At 34.8% G+C, this 13,407-nt stretch overlaps 1 protein-coding gene across 6 annotated transcripts in view; it reads right to left on the reverse strand.

The window, feature by feature from the left end:
• The window catches only part of SUPT3H (SPT3 homolog, SAGA and STAGA complex component), a 560,284-nt gene that overhangs the window by 285,678 nt on the left and 261,199 nt on the right, over positions 1–13,407 (reverse strand). For all 6 annotated transcript variants that reach the window (XM_045071047.1, XM_004739777.3, XM_045071049.1 and 3 more), the window contains one exon: positions 5,667–5,751. In XM_045071047.1, the coding sequence (XP_044926982.1) occupies positions 5,667–5,751 (85 nt within the window). The remainder of the gene's footprint in view (positions 1–5,666; positions 5,752–13,407) is intronic.

A 13,407-nucleotide genomic window follows, 5' to 3' on the forward strand; every position in this document is an offset into this window, starting at 1 on the left:
ACAGATTCAGAAATTCTCAATAAAATTCTAGCAAACCAAATTCAAAAGTACATTAAAACGATCATACACTATAATCAAGTGGAATTTTTCCCTGGGATCCAAGGTTGGTTCAATATACACAAATCAATAAGGATGATATGTTACTTAAATAGAATGAAGCTTATGACTCTCATAATAGATACAGAAAAAACATTTCACAAAATTCAACACCCTTTTATGATAATAATTCTGAACATATTATGTAAAGAAGGAATATAACTCAATATAATAAAGGCCATATATGACAAGTCAATAGCTAGTATCAAGTGAAAGATTAAAAGTTTTTCTTTTAAGGGGCGCCTGGGTGGCTCAGTGGGTTAAGCCGCTGCCTTCGGCTCAGGTCATGATCTCAGGGTCCTGGGATCAAGTCCCGCATCGGGCTCTCTGCTCGGCGGGGAGCCTGCTTCTCTCTCTCTTTCTCTCTCTCTGCCAGCCTCTCTACCTACCTGTGATCTCTCTCTGTCAAATAAATAAATAAAATCTTCAAAAAAAAAAAGTTTTTCTTTTAAAATCAGGAACAAGACAGGATGCCCTTTCTCACCACTCTTATTCAACATACTATTGGAAGCCCTACCCAGAAAAATTAGGCAAGAAATAGTAAGAAATAAAAAGTATTCCAATTTGAAAGGAAGATATAAAACTCTGTTTTTCAGATGACATGATGTCACATGTAGGAAATATAAAGAATCCACCAAAAAAAAAAATTAAAGCCAATAAATTCAGTAAAGTTACAAAATACAAAGTCAAAATACAAAAGTCAGTTGCATTTCTATACACCAGCAATGAGCTATCTGAAAGAAAAATAAAGAAAAGAATCACATTTACACTAGCATAAAAAAATAAAATATTTAAATTTAACTAATGAGGTGAAATGTCACTACACTGAAAACTGTACAATTTTATTAAAGGCAACACAAAAAATGGAAAGATATCTTGTGCTCACAGATTGAAATATTAGTATTACTTAAATGTCCGTATTAGTCAAAGCCATCTATAAACTCAATGCCATCCTTATTAAAATTTCAATGGTATTTTTCACAGATAGAAAAGACAATGCTAAAATTTATATGGAACTGCAAAAGACTCTGAATAACTGAAGCAATCTTGAGAAAAAGAAGAAAACATCACAGTCTGATTTTGAAATATACTACAAAACTATAGTAATTAAAAACATGATACTAGCATAAAAATGCACACAAAGATGGATGATATAGAATTAAGATCCCAGAAAAATACCTATGTACACACAGTGAACTAATATTTCATAAGGGAGCCGAGAATATTCAATGGAGAAAATAGTCTCTTTAATAATGGTATTGGAAAACTGGATACCACATGTGAAAGAATGAAATTGGATCTCTATCTCACACTACTCCAAATGGAATACTCAAATGTAAGAACTGAAACCATAAAACTCTTAGAAGAAAACTTAAATGAAAAACTCCCTGATATTGGTCTGCGCAATGGTATTTTGGATAGGACATTTTAAAAAGCATAGCAAAAAACAAACAACTGAAGAGTACAACAAATTAAAAAGCTGCAGAGTGAAAATCACAATCAGTAAAATGAAAAAGCATCCTATAAAATGGGAGAATATATTTGCAAACCATATATCTGATATGAAGTTAATATCCAAAATATTCAGGGATATTAGCAAGAAAAGAGTATTTTTTTTTAAAAAACTGCATAGAATGAGGGACAGGAAGCCTCAATCCTAGTTTCAATCCCAGCACTTAATAAGCCTGTGTCTTGGACGAGCTATTTCTCTATACATGGACATTCAAATTGGAACACATCCTCCTCTCTGTTTTCCCCCTTGAGATTTAATGCTTGTCAAATAAAACATGAACATAAAAGATGGTTGGAAAACTTAAAATTGGGGAAGGATCTGAATAGACATTTTTCCAAAGAAGATACACAAATGGCCAAAAGGTAGATGAAAAGTGCTCAATATCACTTATCATCAGAGAAATTCAAATCAAAACCACAAGAAGATATTATCCATGCTAGAAGGACTATTATCAAAAAGACGGGAAACTACAAGTGCTGGCAAGGATATGCAGAAAAGCAACCCCTTGTGCACTGTTAGTAGAAAAGTAAATTGAGAAAGCCACAATGAAAAACAGTAGGAAAGTTCTTAAGAACACAAAATTTAAAAAAACAAACCAACAAACAAAAAAACCTGCCATAAGAGCCATCAATTCTACTTCTGGATGTATATCCAAAAGAAATAAAATCTTTGAAAAGATATCTGCACCACAATATATACTGCAGCATTATTTACCATTGTCAAGACACAGAAACCAACCAAATGTGGGTCATGGATAAATGGATAAAGAAAATGTAGTACACATGCACGTGTATGTGTCTGTGTATGTGTAATGGACTACTGGCCACTGAAAAAACTCTTGCAATCCCTGCCCTTTGTAGTAACATAAAATAAACCTTGAAAGCATTATGCTAAGTCAAATAAGTGAGAAAGAGAAGATCTCATTATACGTAGAATCTAAAAACACACCAAACTCACAGAAACAGAGAGTAGACTGGGGGCTGCCAGGGGCTTAGGGGTGGAAGAAATGGGACAATGTGGTTTAGAGTGTATGAATTTCCAAATATATAATGGATCAGTTCTGAGGACCTAATGCACAGCATGATGACTACAGCTAATGAAACTGTACTGTATACATGAAAACTGTTAAGAGTATAGATATTAAATGTTTTCATCACTCATGCCAAAAAATGTTAAATATGTGAGGTGATGGATGTGTTAACTAACGCTAACATGGTCATCATTTCACAGAAAATCGTGTTATCGTACACTTTAAATTTACAAATGTTACATGTTAATTGTATCTCAGTAAACATGGAATAAAAGAATTAAAGCAAAAAACTAGTCTTAAAGAGTTAAAATGCAGGTACCTGGTTGGCTCAGTTGGTTAAGTGGCTGCCCTTGGCTCAGGTTATGATCTCAGGGTCCTGGGACTGAGTCCCACATAGGGCTCCCTGGTTAGCGAGCAGTCTGCTTCTCCTGCTCCCTCTGCTCCCCCCTCCCCCGCTTGTGCTCGCGCACGCTCTCTCTCTCTCTCTCTCTCAAATAAATAATTTTTTTTTTTTTACGAGTTAAGATGTATAGAGAATTATCAGATGGCGGAAAACACATAGACCTACATATTTTGTCATGGCTACAAATATACAATGCTAAGAAAGGACTAACTTTAAAAACATTTCTCTATTACTCTTTTCATCCGAAGAACTCATTCTAATACATGCCTTGATACGGGAGAAAAAAGCAAGATCTTCCTCTAGTAAGGTGTCTCATTCCATTTTACTTTTAGTGAGATTTGGACAGGGTCAATCTTACAAAGCATAGATCAAAATTATTATCCAAATAATACACAGATTATTACATATATATGTAATAATAAGTCCTAAGCAAATTCTTCTTCATATACTGCAATGAAAAAGATCAAATACAAAGGAATAAATGAAATAAATATGTGAAGCCTATAGAAGATAAATGTTAAAACACCCATGAAAGACAGAAAAGTGGTTTTCAAAAAAGGTAAAGACAATTCTCTTTTCTTAGATGGAGTCAACATTCTTAAGATGCAGTTTTCTCTAAATTGATTTATAAATTCATAAAATTTCAATAAAGACACCAAAAAGGTATTTTATGAAGCTAGAAAAATCTAATACTAACATTCATATAAAAAAATAAACATACAGAAATAACCAGGACCACACAGAAAGAAAAATTGGGGAGTCTAGCTGTAACAATCTTTAAAATATACCATTAAAACTTACATAATTTAAAATGTATTATCATATGCATAGAAAAATAAAACATTGGCAATAAATATAAAACCATAAATAGATCCCAAATATACTTATTCAGTATATGATAAAGGAGGCATCTCCAATCATTAGGAAAAGCATAGGCTTTTTAATAAATGATGATGGTATAACTGGGTTGTCATTTGGATAAAGATAAAATTAGATCCACATCTCACATGATAACAAGAGTAAACTGCAAAAGGATTAAGGAAACTATACAAGTCTCAGAAGGCAACATGGGTGAATTCCTCTTTAAATTTGGTATAAAGTAAGTCTTTCTAACTATGTTTCAAAATTCTAAGACAATAAAAGGTTGATATATTTGGCTTTGTTGAAATTAAAATATTTGTATGCCTTAAAAAATCATAAAAACAAAGTCAAGAGGTAACATACACACTGAAAGAATATATTTGTATCATATACTACATGGATTGATATCTTTAATATATATGGGACATAGGATCAACACCCTAATGGACAAATGGAAAAAGGACATGACAACGTAACTAATGGCCAACATTATAACAACTTAAGCAATACAAATAAATAATGATATAACTGCTGAATGATCTTAAGATTAAATTTAAATATACATTAGTACATACAAATACATATTAAAAACTGAATAAATAAATGGTGATAAAGGATAGATACTCCTTTAAGAATAATTGCAATTAAAAAATATAAAAAGGAAAGAAGAAAATAGAAAACCACTATTAGGCAAATACCAACAGTCATAATGGTCTCAGACAAGATGCAATGATGAATGGTAAAATAAATAGGCAAAAATTTTTAGAGACGGAAAATATTTGCAGAGTCACAAAATACCTCCCCCCCATAAAATACTCCCCCAAGATATTTATTACAAAATGAAAAAACTTGTAATTTCATTATAGTAAAAAAATTCAGCATATATTCAACCTTAACTAATTTATCAAGGTTAAAATCATAAATAAAATATCAAGAACATGACCATGTTGATGTGACACACTGAAAAGGACCCATCACTTCCACAGTGTTCTTGGCAAAAATGTAGAGCCACGTTCTAATCATAAGAAAACATCAGACTGAAAAAAGAAGAATGTCTTATAAAACAACACTCTGGCATGTTTAAAAAGGTGTCAAGGCCATAAAACAAGGAAAGATGGAGGAAGTATCCTAGGAAAGGGCTGACTACAAAGACAAGGGAGCTAACTACATGTGTTACCCCAGACTGGATCCTGAGACAGGAAAGGAATATTAAAAAGAAAGCTGATGGAAACTGAATAAGGTCAGTATTTTCTTTAAAAATATTATACCAACATTGTTGCCTGTTTTTGATAATTGTACTGTGGTTACATAAGATGTTAACAGAGAAAGATGAAAGGTATCTGAGAATTCTATGTACTATTTGTGCAGTTCTTTTATAAGTCTAAAGTGCAATACAGGAAAGTTTTGAAAAGCGTTTTACAAAAACTGTCCTAATCGTGACAGAAAGCAATTCAGTGTTACCAGAGGGTCAGGGAAGCAGGGAAAGGACTAAATACCCAGGGGCACAAGAGAACTGTTTTGGATGTTGAAAATATTCTATATCACAATTGTGTTCATAGTCACAGGACAGTATTCAGTTGCCGAAACTCACTGAATTGCATACTTACAGTGGTAAAATTTTGTTTTATGTAAATTACACCTCAATCCACCAGACAAAATAAAAAATTTCGCATATAAATGCAATCTTTAAAAACACGTGTTGGGTTGCAATTGCAATATAAGCAGAATGGAGAAACATCAAATAAGATTATACATGCTCTTACCAGATTAATTAACTGCGTGTGTACCACATCTTCTACCAAAAGTGCCGTTTCATGAAGAGGCCTCCTAGCATCACCTAAAGAAAACCTGTCAAAAAAAAAAAAAAAATTAAGCATACCAATATTAAAGACTGTAAAACTAAGAAAGGCAAAAAGTGAAAGATATTGATTATCATAATCTGTTAATAAAGTACAGATTTTTCTCTCAAATAACGGAGTGGATGTACAATTCTCTATGGACAAAGAATTACATCTTTCCCAAACAAGCTACAACTTCCAAAGAGAATACAGTGTTAGCTATGCTATTTCTTGATCTCTGTAGTCATTTTTAAGGGCACTTACTCTTTTAAATGGAAAATATTAACAACTACCTCATAATATTGGCCACTAGAAAACCATGTTACTGTATCTAAAGTACTAATAAAGTAACATACTAATAGCCATTTTGAAAATTATAAAAGCAAGCAATGTAATTAAACCAGTAATGTAATTAAAATGAAAAGCTTCTTAGAAAAATGTATATAAATGCCATAATTTATCATTTCTAATTATATACAAGCAGAATGTCAAGAATGGATTATTGATCTTAAAAGTGCTTTTCTCAAGTTTCATATGTAGACCAGATGTGCAGAGAATCCTTTCCTGGTAAATGACATTTGAAAATGCACAATACTATATTAACAAATTAGTTTGCTTTAATCAGTTTGCTTTAACCAGTAGTGTGGGAGATAAAACAGAAGGCTGATAAGATGAGAAAATCGGTTTCCCTGGAACCAAAATTTATTCTGAAGGCATCTAATTATTCATAGTAGTCAATAATCTGGATTTTGTCAAGTGTTGTATTCAAGATATAGCAAAGAACGCTGGGACCACAAACAAGGCAGAAAATCAGTTTGAGGAACCAAATGCACAGTGATATCTGGTATGTGTGAAAGCACTTTGCCTTTCTTGCCTGAGGCTACAGGTGAAAGAACAAAAAATGTAATGCTGGTCTGAGGACAGACAAATAGAACAGAATAGAGAGCACAGAAATAAAACTTTACATTATGTACAACTGATTTTTGATAAGGGAACAACCAAGCTGTAAGAGATAGTCTTTTCAACAACTGATGCAGGGAAACAAGATATCCACATGCAAAAGAATGAAGTTGGATTCTAACCTTGTACCATATATGAAAATAAACTGAAAACAGATCAAAGACCTAAATTAAAAAGCTAAACTATAAAACTCTTAAAATAAAACTGGGAAATCTTCATGACCTTGGATTTGGCAAAGGTTCCTTAACTAGGACACCAAAATAACAGACAACAAAAGAAAATATAAATAAATTGGAATTCATCACAATTACAAACCTTTTATACATCAAAGGACAAGACGGTGAAAAGACAACCCACATAATAGGAAAATATTTGAAAATCATAGATGAATAACCAGAATATATTTATAAAACTCTTATAACACAACAATAAAGAAAACAATCCCAATTTTAAAATGGGTAGTAGACTTGAACAGATACGTCTCCAATGAAAATATACAAATAGCCAACAGCAAATGAAAAGATCCTCATATAATCAGTCATTAGAGAAATGCAAATCAAAACCACATTGAGTTGCTACTTCAAACCCAGAAGAATGGCTATTACCAACAAAATGGAAAATACTAGCTAGGATACAGAGAAACTGGAAACACTGTACATTGCTGGAGAAAATGCAAAATGGTACAGCCACAGTGGAAAATAGTTGGGTGGTTCTGGAAAATGGTAAACACAAAATGAGTTTTTGACCTAGCAATTCCACTCCTGAGTATATACCTCCAAATTAAAATTGAAAACAAGGATTCAAACAGGTATGTATACACCAATGATCATAGTAGCTACATTATTCAGAATTGTCAAAAGGTAGAAATAACCAAAATCTCCATTAACCAATGAACAAATAAAATATATACATACAATGGAGTATTATTCAGCAATAAAAAGGAAAGAGGTTCTGATACATATTCCTGTATGAATGAACTTTAAAAACAGTATACTAACTAAAATAGACAAAAGTGACAGCTGTTATATGCTGCGACTTATATGACTTATCTGGAATAAGAAAATTTGTAGAGATAGAAAGTAGACTAGAGGAACACAAAGGGATTGGAGAGTTTTTGCTTAATGTGTAGAGAGTTTGCCTGGGATGAAAGAACTTCTAAATAATAAACAGTGATGATGACAGCACATTTTGAATGTATTTAATGTCAGAGAACTATAGGGTTAAAAGTAAGTAAAGAGGTAAATTTTAAGTTATATATGTTTTACCACAATAATTGATACGGATGAAAAAAATTAACCAGACTAGATTCAGCTATAAAGATAATTAGGATTCAGAATAGCATATCTTAGGAAATTACCCATAACACATCGTGGGTAATAACAAAATACCACGATCAATGTTGTGCCAAATATGATGATACTGTGGTGAAATGGATAAATTTCTAAAAGAAAAATACAAATGGTCAAAGCTAACTCAAGAAGAAATAAAAAACCTGAATAGTTTTATAAATTTTAAAGAAATTAAATCAGTAGTAAAAAATCAAAACCAAAGCAAACAAAAACAAACCACCTTACCTCATCTGTAATTTTGTACCCAACATGCAAAGAATATTTTATTCTAATTTGATACAACTTTTAAAAAGAATACAAAAAGATAGATACTCCCTAATTCATATATTTAGGCTAGTATAACCTGGGTTTCAGAAGTAAAAAAGCAAGAAAGAAAGTAAAATTACACATATATTTTACTCATGTACATAAACAGAAAAAAATCATAATTAAAGGGCTTGAATAAAACAAAAGGTAGAATGAGGGAGAATTTATTTTCCCTCCTACTCTGCACCTATGACCTCTCGGGAGCTCTTCATGATTAATTAACAGAAAAAGAGAAGACTCAGGCCCTGGTTTACATACCATCTGCATGATATGCAGGCACCACCCAAAAGTTAACAGCCTGGAGCACTTCAGTCCCCTTCTGGAACATCACTTAAAGATAGCAGCGAAGGGAAATTCTCCCAATGGGAAGAACTCCCAATGGGAAGAATAGAACCCTGTCATCATTCAATGGGGCTCATGAACAAAGTGGTCATGGTGGGAGGGATGGAGGATATGCAGTACCCAGTGATATGGACTTCCACTAATCAATGCCATCATTGTTATAGCCCCTGCTGAGTGCCCATCTGTCAACAGCAAAGATCAACACTGAGTTTCTGAAATTGCTCCATTCCCCAGGGTGATCAGCTATCCTCCTTGCAACAAGCTGATTACATTAAGACCACTCCCATCCTGAAAATGAAAGGGTATGATTCTTACTAGAATAGACATTTACTCTGGATATGGATTTGCTGTCCCCACATGCAATGCCACTGCCGAAACTACTATCTGTGGACTTACAAAATGCCTATTTGGTGTCATGGTACTCCATACAGCAATGTTTGTGATCAAAAAACACTTTTCAGCAAAGGATGTGGTGTACTGGGTCTATGCTCAAAGAATTCATGAGCACTAGTCTTAACGTGTTCCCCACCATTATGAAGTAGCTGGTTTGACAGAATGGTGGGAATGGCTTTTGAAAATCCAGTTACAATGCCAACTAGGTGGAAATATTACCTTGTAGAATTGGGACAAAGTTTTCCAGAACACTTACACATCCTGTGAATCAACATCCAGTATATGTGCTGTTTCTCCCACAAATAGGATTCACAAATCCAGAAATCAAGGAGTGGAACAGTAGCGGCAGCATACATTATTATCCGAAAGACCCACCAGCAAAATTTTTGCTTCCAGTTCCCATGACCTTATGATTTGCTGGCCTTGAAGTCTTTTCCAGAGGGAGGAATCCTTTCACATTTATTCCACTGACACAACAATTATTCCATTGAAATGAAACTTTAAGACTGTAGCTCAGTCACTTTGGATTCTTCATGCTTCTGAGTCAACAAGCAAAGAGGGAGTTACTGTGCTAGCTGGGATGAGTGATGTTGACTACCAAGTGGGGACTGGACTGGTTTGCCACAGTGGAGGTAAGGAAGAGTATGTCTGGAATACAGGAGATCTCTGAGGAGATCTCTTAGTATTACCATGCCCTGTTATTAAAACCAATGGAAAATTACAACAGCCCAAACCAGGAAAGGCTATTAATGACCCAGATCCTTTAGGAATGAAGGTTTGGGTCATTCCACCAAGTGAGAAGCCACAACCAGCTGAGGTGTTTGCTGAAGGCAAAAAAAATATAGAATGGGTAGTAGAAAAGAGTAGTTACGTATACCACCTAGTCACATTACAAGTAATAAAAACAAGGACTGCAATCATTATTTCCTCATTTTGTTATAAAAACGTGTGTGTTTGTGTGTGTGACTACTGGGCAAATATTATTGTTTCCTTCCTTTCCTTTTTCCCTTATCATATAACATAAAATGTACTGGATTAATAACATAATATTTAAATATTATTAATTTTACATCATAGTAAATGTAAAAACTTAAATTTAAGTTTAAATTTAAGAATTAATCTCATCTTCTGGGAAATGTGTTAACATATTTTCAGTTGTACAGTGGATAACTGTATCAAGTTTGGCAAAATTATGACCTCGTTATTGTCTTTATTTGGAGATCAAGAATAGTTTAAGGAGGGGTGCCTGGGTGGCTCAGTGGGTTAAAGCCTCTGCCTTCAGCTCAGGTCTTGATCCCAGGGTCCTGGGATCGAGCCCCATGTCGGGCTCTCTGCTCCGCTGGGAGCCTGCTTCCTCCTCTCTCTTTGCCTGCCTCTCTGCCTACTTGTGATTTCTCTCTGTCAAATAAATAAAATCTTAAAAAAAAAAAAAAAAGAATAGTTTAAGGAGATGTATATGAGTGTCAAGGTGACATGGGGTAATGCTTAATTTTATATCTTAACCTGACTGGGCTAAGAGTACCTAAATATTTGGTTAAACATTTATCTGGACATGTCTGTGAAAGTATTTCTGAAGGAGATTAGTTGCTTGAGGCAAACTGCCCTCTCCAACATGGGTGGGCTTCATCCAATCTGTTGAAGGCCTGAAAAGAACAAAAGGCAGAGTAAGGGAGAAACACTCCCTCTGCCTATCTTCAAATTGGACCATCAGTCTTCCACTGTCTTTGAACTCAGACTGGGACTTATACCATCAGCTCTTTGCTTCTCAGGTTTTCATACTGTTTGTTCCTCTGCTCCATTTTGGTTTATGAATTTCACAATGTACATCTTTTTACTTTATGTATTATTAACAAATTATTATGGTGAGTCACTATTTCTACTACTTTTGTCTTTTAGCCTTCGTACTAGATGTATGAATGATTTACTTACCACCACTGAAACATTTGAGTACTATAAATTTAACTGGTGGAATTTGTACTTTTGTATGTTTTCCAGTTACTAATTATTATTCTTTCATTTCTACTTGAAGGAGTCTCTTGAACATTTCTTTCAAAGCTAGTCTAATGGTCATGAACTCCTTCAACTCTTGCTTCTCTGGAAAACTCTATTTCTCCTGCAGTTCCTAAGGTCAATGTTGCCAGGTCAACTATTCTTGGTTGCCAAATGCTTTCTTTCAGCACTTTGATTATATCATGCCACTTCCTTTGGGTCTGCAAAGTTTCTGTGAAAAAAATTTGCTAACAGCCTTGTGGGGGTTCCTTCATATATAACAAGTTGATCTGTGGGTTTTAAGATTCTTCCTTTGTCTTTAACCATTGACAATTTAATTATAATGTGTCTCAGTTTGGGTTTCTGGATTCATCTGATTAGGAATTCTGTGGGCATCCTGAATCTGAATATCTGTTTCTTTCCCTTGGTTATAAAATTTTTCAGCCATTATTTCTTCAAATAAGCTTTTTACCCCCTTTCTCTCTCTCTTCTCCTCTGGTACCCTTATAATACAAATATTGGCCTGATTGATGGCATCTTCAGTTAAAGTATCTTTATTCTTTTTTACTCTTTTTTCTTTTTGCCCTCTGATTAGATGAATTCCACTGCTCTGTCTTCAAGTTCACTGATCCTTTCTTAGGGTTCATCTAGTCTGCTATTAAACACCTCTACTGAAATTTTCAGTTCAGTTATTATATTCTTTAACTCTATGATCTCTGCTTTGTATTTTTTAATATTTTCTATCTCTTTGTTAAAATTCTCATTTTATTAATGCATTGTCCTCTTGATTTCAGTGAGCACCTTTATGACCATTATTTTGAATTCTTTATCAGGTAAATCACTTATCTCAGATTCTTGGATTTTATCTTATAATTTTGGTTAGAACATTTCTTTCTCTTTCTCCATTTCCCTTCATTCTCTGTTTTGATTTCTATGCATTAGATAAAATAGCCACCTCTCCCAGTCTGGACAGAATAGTCTTCTGTAGGGAATGAACCTTATTATTCAGCTCTAGTTCTTGACTGTCTCCCTAAATATAACCTTCTTCGTTCTTAGAGACTCCTAGTCACTTAGGTAGGCCAAGAACTATCAGTGTCCCATAGAAGAAGATCTCAGTCAGCACACTGATTTAGGCTGATTGGAAGCTGGACCCCGAGGCCATATATTTTAAAGTATTCAAAGAGGCTTCCCTTAGGAAATGACTAGTAGATGCATGTTTCTCTCTGTTCCCTCTGTGCTGAACCCTGGGGTGATAGCTGGTTGAGAAGTATTTCCTTGCTTGCTAAGGTCCCATGGAAACGGCAACTCAAGATTTGTTGGCCACCACTGCCAGATCAAGAGATGCCTCCCTTAGGTAACAGCCACAAAATCCAAGTCACCAAATGTGTGCAAGAGCTCTTTGCAGGTTGATACTCTTGAATTAGATCTGGCCAGAGGGAGAATGCAGAGAGCTCCCCAGTATGTGGGGAGGTTCACAACCAGCCCCTAGATATGTACCAAATTAGAAACCTGACCCTTAATCAGTAGTTTTTGAGATATGCAAATAAGGCCTCTTTCCAGGAAAGATGAGAAATGGGCATTTCTAACTGCTGTCTCTGTGCTGACCCTTGGGGGAAAAAGTCAGTTAAAAACTTTATTTTGGGGGACCCAGAAATGCAAGCCCCAATGGCTGTCACAGCCAGCATGTCCTTTAGATGGCAGTCCCTATTGTGGTAATTATTTCACAATACATGTAAATACAACCTTAAACTTGTACAGTGATGTATGTCAATTATTTCTCAATAAAAATGGGGAACAAAACCTGCAGCCTGAAGATCAGGCTTCTCATTTAGCACATGCCTGCAGTATTCCCTCTGCCCCACTGTGGTTCACCAGTATCTCCATGAAAGGAGCATAAGCACATATCTAATCATCCAGCTTTTGTGACTGCCATCTAGAGGACACACATGCAAAAAAACCAACCCAAAGAGGTCTGCACCAAGACACAAGGTAAATAAGATGGCCGAAAGTAGTGATAAAGGAAGAATTTTAAAAGCAGCAAGAGAAAGGAAAGAAGTGACATACAAGGGAAACCCCATAAGGTTATCAGCAGGTTTTTCAGCAAAAACTTTGCAAGGCAGAAGGGAGGAGCATGATAAATTCCAAGGGCTAAAAGGAAACAATCTACAGCTAAGAATACTCTATCCAGCAAGGCTTTCATTCAGAATAGGAGAGATAGAGGTTCCCAGAAAAACAAAAGTTAAAAGCAAACTAGCCATGCCCCTGTCACACATGCCATCAGCCTATGGGTCCCAAATTCACTGTCCAGCTGCCCTCCTGCCCTAGTG

This window comes from Mustela putorius, unplaced genomic scaffold (assembly GCF_011764305.1).
Source record: "Mustela putorius furo isolate JIRA1106 unplaced genomic scaffold, ASM1176430v1.1 tig00003983_pilon_pilon_pilon, whole genome shotgun sequence".
NCBI lineage: Eukaryota > Metazoa > Chordata > Mammalia > Carnivora > Mustelidae > Mustela > Mustela putorius.